This window comes from Acinonyx jubatus, chromosome B1 (genome assembly GCF_027475565.1).
Source record: "Acinonyx jubatus isolate Ajub_Pintada_27869175 chromosome B1, VMU_Ajub_asm_v1.0, whole genome shotgun sequence".
Lineage (NCBI taxonomy): Eukaryota > Metazoa > Chordata > Mammalia > Carnivora > Felidae > Acinonyx > Acinonyx jubatus.
The window spans coordinates 134,239,587-134,253,290 of record NC_069382.1 but is presented as its reverse complement, the minus strand read 5'-3'; the positions used below and the strand labels follow the sequence as shown (position 1 = coordinate 134,253,290).

General features: G+C 36.0%; 1 protein-coding gene across 11 annotated transcripts in view; it reads right to left on the bottom strand.

Moving 5' to 3' along the window:
• The window catches only part of HELQ (helicase, POLQ like), a 42,770-nt gene that overhangs the window by 4,114 nt on the left and 24,952 nt on the right, over positions 1-13,704 (bottom strand). For 6 of the 11 annotated variants that reach the window (XM_015085319.3, XM_015085320.3, XM_027059814.2 and 3 more), the window contains 6 exons: positions 10,668-10,890; positions 9,007-9,164; positions 7,704-7,802; positions 4,439-4,612; positions 1,527-1,640; positions 491-625 (listed from right to left, as the gene is read on the bottom strand). In XM_015085319.3, coding sequence (XP_014940805.2) covers positions 491-625; positions 1,527-1,640; positions 4,439-4,612; positions 7,704-7,802; positions 9,007-9,164; positions 10,668-10,890 — 903 coding nt within the window. Of the gene's footprint in view, positions 1-490; positions 626-1,526; positions 1,641-4,438; positions 4,613-7,703; positions 7,803-9,006; positions 9,165-10,667; positions 10,891-13,704 lie in introns of those variants that run through there. The other 5 variants (XR_008296255.1, XR_008296254.1, XM_027059823.2 and 2 more) reach the window with 5 other exon arrangements.

The following is a 13,704-nucleotide window of genomic DNA, read 5'->3' as shown; positions in this document are numbered from 1 at the left end:
CACCATATGAACAAGATAACAGAACAGTTCTAGAGGGTAGTACTTACAATGTAATGGTAGACATTGTAAGCAGGCAACATTTAGCCTCATTATCTTGAGATGCTTTTTGTAACACTACAAGTGTCCAAAAATAGAACTGCCTCATTTTTGAGGTTGTAAGCTCCATGCCAATGTAGGTGCTCAAAGTGGGAAGGCCAGATGTTGGGGATGCTGAGGAAAGGACTTCTGTGAAAAAAGATGAGGAGGCAGAACTCCGTGAGATCCAGCCTTCCTTGTACTTCAGTGAACTCTTGAGATTGCCTAATTTTCAGGAGGTCTTTTTCTCTTTTTAGGAAGCCTTGTATCATAACAGATGCACAGTTTTTATCCACATATTGTGAGTATATGCCTTTGTGTCTTGTAGTTAAATGTTTTTGTTTTTATGTCCAAAGTATAAGGCAATAACACTACAAAATATCATGAAGGTTAAAAAAATGGTTTGTTTGCTTACCTTTGCTGATGAAACAATTTGCTTGGCCTGGCGTCTTGATAAATGATCGATTGTTCTTATTAGCACTTCAGGATTTGCATTAGCTAAGTGCGTTAGACTTTTATAACCTGCATTGTACAACTGTTTTGCTCGACCCTAAAAGGTATTACAAAAATCAGTAGGATTAGAATTTGGGATTAGGAAAAACAATTAAGTGTCTTGCTGAAGGGAAAAATCTCACATGCAAGAGACAGAAACAGATGAAGGTAATAAAGTAAATATGAAGAGATAACACAACAGAACCCTGAGAAATTTTAAAAGATGGATTTGGGTGGTTCCAAACTGCAAGATAGCTTTCTGTGTGGCTTAAGTCAACTGATGTGTGTTGCAATCAGGAATGAGAAACCCATTAAGGCACTCAGGTGAGGGGCACTGGTTCAGACTCCCCATCAACATGTTCTAGTCCAATAGCCTTAAAATGTGTTCACTATCTACTCAGGGGACCACTGGGGTGTGTGTGTGCGCGCACGTGCGTGTGTGTTCCCGAGCAGAAGAATGCTTCCGGTTAAATAACAGAATAAGCTGAAACCAAGAGTTGGTTAAAGACACAGAGCTGAGAAACCAGCTGAGGATGCTTTCTTCTCACCCTCTTAGGAAACGGAAACCAGCCTTGTTGCCACCAAATCACCCCTTCCTGAAACAAGCATCTAGTCTAACCTGACAGAAGGTAATTCATCATTAGAGTGGAGGAAGGGAGAGATGCTAAGGACGAATGGAAGCACACATATACTTGGGGAGTATCAGTTTTAGCCCTACTGTTACTCTATTTTCACAAATGTGATTTTTCATCAGGGCTGCTGCCAGATTAACAGTGGATTTCTGGGAGGCCATGGCAGCAATTTATTTAAAAAGAAAAAGAATCAACTCTCATGGCAAATGAGGAATAAGTCCGTTATTATGACTTACCTCATGATAACACTTCACAAAAGAGTAAAATCTGATTTTCCTGTTAGTTGAAATCATCCCAGTTGGGAAACTGGGATGGGAAGCTACTAACCTCTAAAACTCCAGTCACTTCCATGAGGGGAATGAGCTCTGCCTTTACACAGTAAGTCAACTTCTTGGTAAGTTCTACCAAAAGGGCTTTATAAACCCAAAACTCCTCAAGTTCCTGCAGAACACAAAGAAACATACAGAATTAATTTAAATCTGGCAAGTTATTTCAAAGTTTGGTTGGTGTGGTAATGGGCTCAGAGAGGATGTTTCCTTATGTAAGTTCTGAAACTCGGGGTAAGCCGGAGATGAACAATAATTCCAGGCAAAATTATTCTAAAGAAACACTGCAGAGACAGAGGAATCTGATGAAGTGGTTTTGGGATAAGGAAGAAGATTAAAAACTGAAAAATAGGTCAGTAAGAAGAGTTCTGTTCATTTTTATCAAAACACCAGCGAGTGAATGGATAGTTTTTCTTTCCCAAATGACTGAAAACAATTCCCACCTCTGGGAATTTATCCTGTAGACAGAATATTACATGTGGAAGAATTCTGATGCAAGATGCAGCAATATTTAAAGCAGCAAAAATATCAGAAGCAATATTTAAGACAATAAAAATAATGGAAACCCTGGGTCAATAACTTAAAGCTGGGTGGGTATTTATTACATTGTCTAATTTTATGTTTGAGATTTTCTAGAATAGTTTTTTTTTAAAGGTCACTTTCCAACCTTGGAGTGTCATTGTGAGCACATGTGATACATGGAACAGCATTAGCTGGCTATTTTGTGGTCCCTAGAAAAGCAGTCCGTGCACTAAAGATGACACAGTGAAGAGAAGAAAACCTTGGACAGAACTAGGATCCAGAAACCCTGGCACCGCCTTTGCTCTAGCTTTCCTGTTACATTTGATAATCTTTCTTCCTCACTAAACTTTATTGGGCTTTCCCATTACTTGTAGTTAAAGGTGCCTTAGCTAATACTATTGATTTTATACTACTTACGTAACTTTTTAAAAAGAAAAAAAAAACACTTTAAAATACTGAAAATACACTCATGAGAGCACAAGTTGTCAGGTAGATTGTTTCCAGGATCAAACATCCAATTATAGTTGTTTTTCAAGTTCAATGTATAGATTCTTTTACTTGAACACTTCTATGCAGCTGAAGTCCTTATAGTCCTAAGTAAACTAAGGATGGAATATTAGGGGAAGTACCTTTATATACGAAGAACAACAAACATAGAAAACTCAAGAAAACACATTTTAAAGGCTAGCCTCTCCTTATTAACCATAGTTTTTGTCTATAGCTTAGCTAGCATGTGATTAGAGAATGTGAGCTAATATCTAAGACTCAGCATAAGTAGGAGATATTTAGAAATGTGAATTTGATAAAATAATTATCATTCACCCCAAAGTCAAGTATTTTGGATTATTTACTCATTAGTACGTATTATAGAGTTAATTGCCATTATACATACACAGAATATGGGGATTTAAGATGGGGAAAGTGAAGATTTTAAACTTAAAAATAAAATTCATGGGGCAGCTGATTGGCCTAATCGGTTAAGTGTCCGACACTCGATTTGGCTCAGGTCACAATCTCATGGTTCATGTATTCAATCCCTGCATCGGGCTGTGTGCTCATGGTGTGGAGCCTGCTTGGGATTCTCTCTCTCCCTCCCTCTCTGTCCCTCCCCCAATCACTCTCATGCTCTCTCTTTCTCTCTCAAAATAATAAACTTTTTAAAAAACCATAACATATATACTTTAAAAAATAAATAAAATTCATGGGAGGAAAATGTATTAAAAAATTGAGTATAGGAACAAATACGGAAAGGATTATTACACTGCTCAATTAGAAGACATTTAAATGAGCAAAAAAAGGCTTATATTATAAATTCATCAAAAAAATTATCCAAGAAGAAAAATCTGATAAGCTTTGTTGTGTTATTTAAGGACACTCTGAAAGCTTCTTTTAGGAAAGTCACCCAAATGCATATGGCCAAAATAGCTTTCTTCTTGAATTATCTTATAAACTAAACACTTGACATAGAAACCTAAAGCAGCTGCCAAATGCTGGAATCAAAAATGACAAAATACTATGGAAATCAAGAGAGCATGGTCCCACAGAGTCACAAAGTAGCTGCCGGATATTGGTAACACACTAATGAAATACTTTACATGGTTATCATTCATGAGAAGGATTCTCCCACAGATTCTACATCAATGGAGAATTGTTGTTTTAAAAGTTGATTTCAAATACTTGTAACTATTAAAAATATATTTTAATGTTTATTTTTATTTTTTGAGAGAGAGAGAGACAGAGAGACAGAGAGTGAGTGTGAGTGGGGGAGGGGCAGAGATAGAGGGAGCCACAGAATCCAAAGCAGGCTCCAGGCTGTAAGTTGTGAGCACAGTGTGAGGCAGGGCTTGAACTCACAGACTGTGAGATCATGACCTGAGCCGAAGCAGACGCTTAACCAACTGAGCCACCGAGCACCCCTTTAACTTTTTTTAAGTTTATTTATTTATTTTGAGAGACAGAGAGACAGAGAGCGATTGGGGGAGGGGCAGAGAGAGAGGAAGAGAGAGAAAATCCCAGGCAGTCTCTGCGTTGTTAGAGCAGAGCCCTACATGGGGCTCGAACCCACAAACTGTAAGATCATGACCTGAGCCGAAACCAAGAGTCAGATGCTCAACCCAATGAGCCACCCAGGCGCCCCCAAATACTTGTAACTATTAACAGTGGTTCTAAGAGTAGGGATAACTAGGTGCTTTCTACTTGTTCACTATATATTTTAGTTGATTTTGTCATTTTTGTATCTTTACTATAAGCTAGTATATATAGTACTTTTTAAGCAGATAAAAACAAGTATAAGTCAACAATGAGAAAATAATGACTAAATGGTTTATGAGTTTGGTAGCAGTTAAAACAAAAAGATGCACAAAGCATGTGTCATCTGTTTAATAGAATTACCTCACAGAAATGTAGCACACAAGAGGAGAACGTGGCAGCTCCAGTAAGAAGACTCTGTATATATCCTCGAGGCATGTTAAATTTTTCAGACACACTCCAAATGTTGGTCTCTTTGAGCAGGGCATAAAGAACAAAAGACAGGTATAGTCTGTTGACAATGTCCTTGTCCACCTTCTAGAAAGACACAATCAAATAAATTTATGTACTGGACCTGCTAAAAATGTACATAATATTGAAATTGGACAAAGGTAATGGGAATGAAGTTACACTACAGGAAAGTAAGAATAGAATGATTCCACAGAAATAAAACTAAGTTCTAACATATGTACTTTATAGTAATTCAAATTACCATTTTTCCATGTATAAAAAAAAGAAATGTGCCAAATTATTTCCAATTTAAACTTCCTTCTACAGGGAAGGTGGAGTGGGCTGGACTGTGTTTGTTCCCTGCCCCCCCCCTCCAAAAGATATGTTTAAGTCCTAACCTGTGGTACCTGTGAATGTGATGTTATTTGGAAATAGGATGTTTGCAGATGTAATTAGTTAAAGATCTTGAGATGAAATCATCCTGGATTTACGGTAGACTACCTTTGGGGCTTTGTATTCAATGACTGGTGTCTTTATAACATTTATTTATTTTTGAGATAGAGAGAGACAGAGCATGAATGGGGGAGGGTCAGAGAGAGGGAGACACAGAATCCGAAACAGGCTCCAGGCTCTGAGCTGTCAGCACAGAGCCCGACGCGGGGCTCGAACTCACGGACCGCGAGATCATGACCTGAGCCGAAGTCGGCCGCCCAACCGACTGAGCCACCCAGGCGCCCCGACTGGTGTCTTTATAAAGAGGAGTGGACACAGAGTGACACAGACAAGAAGGCAATGTGAAGATGGCACTGTCCAACGGAGACACTGGGTTGGGGGATGCATTTACAAGCCAAGGGATGCCACAGATTGCCAGCAACCACCAAAAGCTAGGAGACAGGAAAGATGTTTTCTTCCTCAGTGCCTCCAGAAGGAGCCATCTTGATTTCAGATGTCTGGCCTCCTGAACTGTGAGAGAATAAATTTCTCTTGTTTTAACACACTGAGTTTGTGCTAATTGTTACAGTAGCCCTAGGAAAAAAGTACAGGAAGGGAAGGAGTTGGGAAGGCTTTTACATTTACTGTGCTATTTGTAGGTTGTATATATGTGTGAATGTGATTAGACAAATGCATTTATTTAGAAAGGTATGTTAATAAGTTGTCCACATTGTAAACTAATAGTAAATGGTGGATTCTATGATTTCCACATGGTTATGATAATTAATGTTTCCAAAGTTAAAACACTGACAGAGAAAAACGCCTCCTACAGTTGACAATTTGTGTACCTGCTTTTGCCTATGGTGTCTAGGGACCAGTTCATGTGTAAAGTATTTCATAGTCAATATCAAGATACCTTAGAAACTGAGTAGCTCATGCTTAAAATCAGAGTAAAGAAAGGATGAACTTGAGAGAGAAAAAGTCAGTATAAAATATAAAATGATATCCTCTATGATAATAAAAGAATGTTTGGGATGAGAACTTAGGGTGGCATATCGAAGGCTGCATGAATTACAGATTCTGCATGTTGATACTGGATCACCTTTTAAAAAGCATTAAGCTGAAAAATCATGATAGCTGAATTGCCAGTAGGGAGAGATTGCTTTTTAATTTCCAATTTTAGTGCACCTTCATTATTAACTATAATTTGAGTCAAAGTAGATTTTGCTTAGAATGGATTTTCTAAGCCAAGAAAAGTGATATAATTATATTACATGGTAAGATAAGATGTTTTATGCCAATTTCAAGATCTTTTACAAGAAATGTGTAAAGAAAAGTGGAGCTGTCATTTTCAATGTGGAGAAATAAAGTCGATTTTAAGTAAATATGTTCTCTAGAATTTAAATCAACTGAACATTTATTGACTATGTTTCATTAAAATGCAACAAAAATAAATTCTGATTTAAGTTTTAAAAGATGTATTATTCTAATAGGATTTTGTAAATGTTTATTATTTGGTATGAGTTCTAAATTAATATGATTTTGTTTTCATTTTATATTTTAAAGTTGGATATAAAAGGTTTGTTTTAAGAAATATTTTTATTTAACATTTTAAACATTTAAAACAATGTAGCTATTTCTGAGGTAAAAGACCCAATCAAAATACTGGGATGACATGAACACTGAAACATATATTTATAATTTTATGATATAGCAGTACCTGAGACAGGGCATCAGTTAATTCAAATGTGAGTGAACACCACTTTCACTTTGCAAAATATAATTAGTAGTATTTATGTAAATTCAAAGATATAGGGGGAAATGGTAGGTAAGATAATTAGGTTTCAATAAAGATTGGATTACCAGAAAAAATTAAAAATGAAAAAAAGGATATTATAAGGTGGAAAATGATATTAACTTAAGGAATTTGGAGGTATATTTGCCAGAGAATCATTTCCATTCCTCTTAAAGTTAGTGTATTAGACACTTGCTTCATATGTGTTGACTAAACTTCAAAACCCCAAAATATAAGATATTGCACAAAAAGTATTAACTTATCCACTTCAACCTTCTACAGAAGATACTTCAAGTACTAGACTGGGAGTTCTTTAAGGACAAAAAACAACAATAACAAAAACCTCAAACCCATCCTGTCTTAGAAGCCCTGACACCAAGCAGAAGGCCTAATAAAAAGTTTCTCGGGGTGTAAAAAAAAAAAAAAGTTTCTAGAGGGGCATGTGGCTGGCTCAGTCAGTAGAGTGTTTGATTCTTGATCCCGGGGTTGTGAGTTTGAGCCCCATGCTGGGCATAGAGATTATTTAAAAAAAAAAAAGCTTCTAGAAAATACATTTTTCTCCCTTGAACTGAACTTATTTCAGGATTATATACTATGATAAAAACATTTTATAAGTATTTTACAATTTTTATAATGTAAGGCATCAGTAGCTTAAGAAAAATAAGGCTTACTTTCTCCTATGACAAGAAGCTTATATGTGCATGACAGTGTTTCAGAAATACAAAGGTACACCCACAAAAAAAGAACATCACATCATCCAAAAATAAATACTATTTTTAAAAAATGCCCAAATTTCTGGTCCTGAGAATGTTTTAAAAAATAAACGGGGAATTATATTAACTTAAAGAAAAAAAATGAAACAAAAAGATCAAATCAACAAAAGAGATGATATAACAGCATTAATTTTGTTAAATCAACTTATTTAGGAAGAGAAAAAAAAAACTATGGTACCTTCTTTATAGCTTGACCTGATGCTTTCTTCCCAATAAAGTTTTCAGAGACTCCAAGAAGAGCAGCTACATTTTGTTCTGCTGGACTGAGCTGGCTAAACTACATTAAAAAAGAGTAAACATAGAGAAAAATCAAAGTGTAACTTTTAAAAATCCACCATTTGAACCAAATCCAGTATTTCCTGTGATATTACATTTTCATGGTTTTAAAGGATAGGAAAAAAATGACACAAATTCTATTAACACATATTTCAAGCTCAAAAAATGTTATTAAAATATAACATATATTAGTAGAACATTTAAAGACAGAGTCACAAGCACTATAACCATGGACTATGGTTTCCATGGACTATGTGGTTATGTTTAATACTGAGATGTTTGGGGGAGAGAGAGAAGAGAGTTAAGCTTTTGAAAGTAAATGCATTGTATAGTACCACTTAAAAAAACTTAGTTACAGGATGCATGGGTGGTTCAGTGGCTTAAGTGCCAGACTCTTGATTTTGGCTCAGGCCAGGATCTCATGGTTTGGGAGATTGAGCCCCACATCCGGCTCTGTGCTGACAGCGAGAGGCCTGCTTGTGAGTCTCTTTCTTCCTGTCTCTCTGCCCCTTCCCTGCTCATGAGCATGTGCCCTCGCTCTCTCAAAATAAATAAACATCAAAAAAACCCCACAAAAACCACACAACTCAGTTACAATTTAAAAATATGACATTAAAAAGAAAGCTAATTTCCTGCAATTAAAAGCCACATACTGCCTCTGCCTCATACATGTTCATGTCTCTGCCCTGTTATAGTAGAATCGTAACAAACCATACTCGACCACCTGGTTTTGTGACAAGCAGGATCAGTTCCACCTTGCTATTGGTGATAAAACTGACATTCCTTCTCAGGTGTTAACATCACTGGACCCATCATGCCTGGCTCTGATAGAGCTGTCATATAATTAAACTCTCAAAAAACAACGTTCACAATTTTCTCCACATTCCAGGCATTATAAAATGGAGTGGTCACCAAATAATAACAATAACTATCTTTGGGGAATGGGACCAGGGATGATCTTCTTTTCTTTTTTGGACTTTTCTTTATTTTTTCTATAATGAACATGTTCATATTTAACAGAAAAGTACTATTTAAGTTAAATAAACCAAAAATGCTATGGCCATATTACTATTTTAAAAACTGAAACATGAAAGGTCCAATTTCATATATATTTTAGCAGAGAAAAAAAAGTGAAATCACTTAACAAAAATTACATTGTCATTAATAAATAAAATAGTCTATATTGAAGAACCTTGTATTCTCACCTGCCTGAAGTATATCATCCAGTCTGGGTCACACTGAGAAGCCATATCATAGGGAGTTGTTAGGTAAATTAGGTGAAGAAGGCTTTCGAGTACAAGTCCTTCGAGACCTTTCTTCAAGTCTCTGTAGAGAACGTCACAATAAGCCAAATCTATAGTTCCTAAAAGAAAGATACACACATTTATATCTCATAATTGCCAAAGAGGAAAAAAGGTGAATTTTAAAAAGGTCTTATTTAGAAGTTACCTAAATATAGCAAAAAGTCTTTAAAATCTCTTTAAAAAATGTTTTTTGAGTCCAGTATAGTAACTGTGTTATATTAGTTTCAGGGGTACAATGTAGTGATTCAACAATTCTATATATTACTCGGTGTTCATCATGATGAGTGTACTCTTAATCCCCTTCACCTATTTCACCCATCTGCCCCACCAAAACCGCTTCTTAACTAATTCAGCACATTTGGAGGTCATTTTGATTGTATATATCAACATTTAACAAGTACATACCAACTACTCTGTTTTTGGAAATCTAACCCAGAGAAACATTTCCACACATACCAAAAATACATACATGGAGATGCACACTGCAGCTTTGTTTATAATTGAAAAAAATAAAAAACAGTGCAAATGTCCGTCTACAGGAGAATGGCTAATTAAATTACAGAATTCACAGTATGGATGATTACAGTAGAAAAAGAAAAATGAGGTATATTTAAAGGGACTGACATGTTAAGATTCTCCTAATATTTTAACTGAGAAAAGCAATTGCCAAAAAATGCTTCCAGCTATGATTTCATTCTTAAAAATAAAATATAAAATAATATGTAAATTATATGCATAAATAGATGCATAAAATAATCTATACACATGTACACACACACACATATATATACACATACACATATTAATCTATATATAAGATAATACATGGAAGGATACACATCAAATTATTAACAGTGGTTGCCCCTGGGAGAGTGGAAATGGGTCAGGAGAATGGGATTTTCCTTTACATAATTCTAAGTTCTAAGGATTTTTTTAAACAATAGAAATGTATTATTTTTCATTAAGTAAATTATGATGTAGCCATTAAGAAAAAACTATTCACTGTCATACCATGGAATAATTTCCAAGATATTATATTAAGCAAAAAAAGCAAATTCTGGAATACAAATGATTGTTTATTTAAAAGCAAAAACTTAAGAAAATCTTAAATTTGTATATATGTATATATTATGTTTTGAAATGAAATGTACAGAAAATGTCTGAAAAGACATACACCAAATTGCTATTCTTGGTAGGATATTCAGATTTGTATGATTGCTAGGGGAGAGGGGTATGAAGGGGGATGACCATCTTTTCCCTCAAATACTTCTGCAGTACCCTAAGTTACTTGTAATTCAACTTTTTATTTACTAAGAAAACTTTTTTTAAAAGTCAGCTCTACCTGCAAGAACTCATGACCCCAAGATCAAGAGTCGCATGCTCTACCAACTGAGCCAGACAGGCTCCCGTATTTTTCAACTTTTAAAAGCTAAAGTAGTTTGACAGTTTATAAACTTAATGTTATTAATATGAACTTACAATTCCAATTTAAAGAAACAGAATGATGTAATTTCTATTTTTTTTCCCAGCACATTTCCTCAGAAAGTTAGGGAAACTCTTACCCTTAAAAGAAGCTCGTCCCAGTTTTGTAATATGAAAACCATGTTGGAAATCTTCTTCAGACTTATCAGTAGTGTCTTTTTGTAGGAGTCCTTTTTCTGTCAGGTACCTAAGTGATTCCACAGTTATTTCCCACAGGCTTTTTTCTTTCAACAAAATTTTTTGCTGAACACCAAAAAATGTACCATTCATAAAGTGATATATGTCATCAAGATTTGTTGCAATCTGAAACAATTCAGGACATCATTAGGACACCGTCCTTAATTCAAGGCATCATTTTGAATGCATGTTAATCTCCATACCTCAAAATTATTGAAATAAATTATATAAAGTCAACATACTTGCATATATAAAGATAATTTTATAGTGGGATTTTGAAATTAATAAGAAACAAGTTAAAGAAGTTATCATATTCATACTTTTTATGAACATCTACAGAGTTTTCAGTAATAAACTGCTCAGATTTTTGAATAATTTTCCACAGTAATCTCCAAAGCTGTGCTCTCTGTTTACTCTCCAGCCAATTATCCCAAATTCCTACTCAACCTCCTTCAGAAATCCCTTCACCTCTTCCTTTCAAGCCACCTGTGCAAGCATTCTTTAGCAATAAAAATTGTATTAAAACACACACACACACACACACACACACACACACACACACACACGTAAAACACAACTGAAAGTCTCCTCTGAAACAGGATCAGGCAATACTTCCAACATATCACCTAAAAATAAACAGTTTTCTCTTTTTGTCTCTCTTACCCCTGCTCTTTTGCTGCCTGTCTCTCCTCCCCCTCGTAGTCACTATTTAAAATCTATAATGGCAATTATAAGTAATACTTAACCCTCCATTTGGTATTCAGATGTAGAGTTGATGCTAAATTAGAATAATATTATATTAGCCAATTTCAATGAAATCAGCATATTATACTAAAATATAGTCAATCAATAAGCATATTTTTCTCACAATTCTGGTGATAGTTTCAATTGGAAAACTTAAGTAGTTATTTCATACTAAACCAATATGAGGATTAACAAAAAAATATGAGGCACAGACATTTCCTATTGCTTTTCTTCCTTTTAATAAAACTCATTCTTTTTTTTTAAACATTTATTTATTTATTTGGGAGGAGGCAGAAAGAGAGGGAGAAAGATAATCCCAAGCAGGCTCTGTACTGTCAGTGCAGAGCCCAATGGGGGGCTTGAACCCACAGACCCTGAGATCATGACCTGAGCCAAAATTAAGAGTCTGACGCCCAACCGACTGAGGCACCCAGGCGCCCCTTAATAAAATTCATTCTTTTTTTTTTTTCAACGTTTTTTTTTTTTAAATTTATTTTTTGGGACAGAGAGAGACAGTGCATGAACGGGGGAGGGGCAGAGAGAGAGGGAGACACAGAATCGGAAACAGGCTCCAGGCTCCGAGCCATCAGCCCAGAGCCCGATGCGGGGCTCGAACTCACGGACCGCGAGATCGTGACCTGGCTGAAGTCGGACGCTTAACCGACTGCGCCACCCAGGCGCCCCTCATTCTTAATATAGTATTCAATTAAGCCAAAATTGCAGTTTTAAGATATTCAAAACTGATACTCAGTTTGTAGATTATTACTTAATTCAAAGGTATGCAGGAATCAGAGATAAAACATACAGGGTGTCTGAAATACGGCTGTGATAAATAAATGATACCTAGAGGCTCCCTGAATGCGATGGCCCAACCACTGTTATGTCGTCTCATTAATTCCTGGAGTTTCCTTCTCTTCCACTAAAGCATGGATCTAGTCTCTCCAGGGCTGCTCATCTGTATCTTCCTGTACCTGCTGCCCAAGTCACAGACCTTGCCCTTCTTGCCTCTCACCCCTCTTCTACCTGGTTGTTCCTGTCCAGAGGACTTGATTTCTGCTTCAATTCCAACTCTAAAGGTTTTCCTGTTCTCTGCCTTCTTTCACAACTGGAGCCCTGTTGTGAACCCCTTCCCCAAGGTGTAAGAGGACCCCTGATGACCTGTCCCTCTCAAGACTGGGTCCAGTTTCTTGAGTTCTGCCTCTTATGGGCAGGCGTGGAACAACAGCCTCCTACCTGCTAGTCTCCTGAACCAACTGCTGCCTGGACTTCTTGCTGCTGTACTCCAGCTGTTAAAACAGAATTTAAATGCAACTGTTGTTCCCGGTAGATCTTGCTTTGCCAGGCCCATAAAACCACACCCTTGTGGCCAAGTCAGGTCTCCCAGTCTCCCTGAGTGTGCTTGTCTTAAGTGAAGTCCCAACTCCCTCCCAATTTCACTGCTTTTTGCTGAGTCCTAACTCATATACATATTTGTCAGGGTATGTATTATGAATATTTCCTCCATGCTTTTCATTTTTTAGCAGTGTCTTTTGAAGATAATTTAAAAAATTATGATGAAGTCTATTTCACTCATTTTTTTCTCTTCATGGTTTATGTTTTTTTGTTTCCACATAAGAAATCTTAACCCAAGGTAACAAACAAACAATTTACTCCTATATGTTCTTCTAGGAGTTATATTTTAGCTTTTATTTAGGTCTATGATCCACTTTGAGTTCATTATTTTGGACAAAATTAGAGTAAGAGTAAAGGTTATTTTGTTGTTGTTGTTCTATGCAGATATCTTGTCGGTACAGCACCATTTGTTGAAAAAAAAACTATCCTTTGTCCATTTAAATATCTTGGCACCTTTTGTTAAAAACTGATCATATATGAGGAATGCCTGGCTGGCTCCGTTGGTAGAGCATCGACTCTTGATCTTGAGGTCCTGAGTTCAAGCCCCAGTTGGGTATAGAGATTACTTAAAAAAAAAAATTGATCATATATGTGTGGGCCTAATTCTGGACTTCCTAGTCTATTGTTCTATATGATCCTTGCACCAATATCACACTGTCTTGATTACTGAAGCTTTATAGTAAATCTTGAAGTAGTATGAACACTTGTTTTTTCACAAAATTAAATTTTGGCTATTCCACTCCTTGCATTCCCAAATAAATTCTATCAGTCTTCAATTTCCACAAACAAGCTTGTTGAGATTTT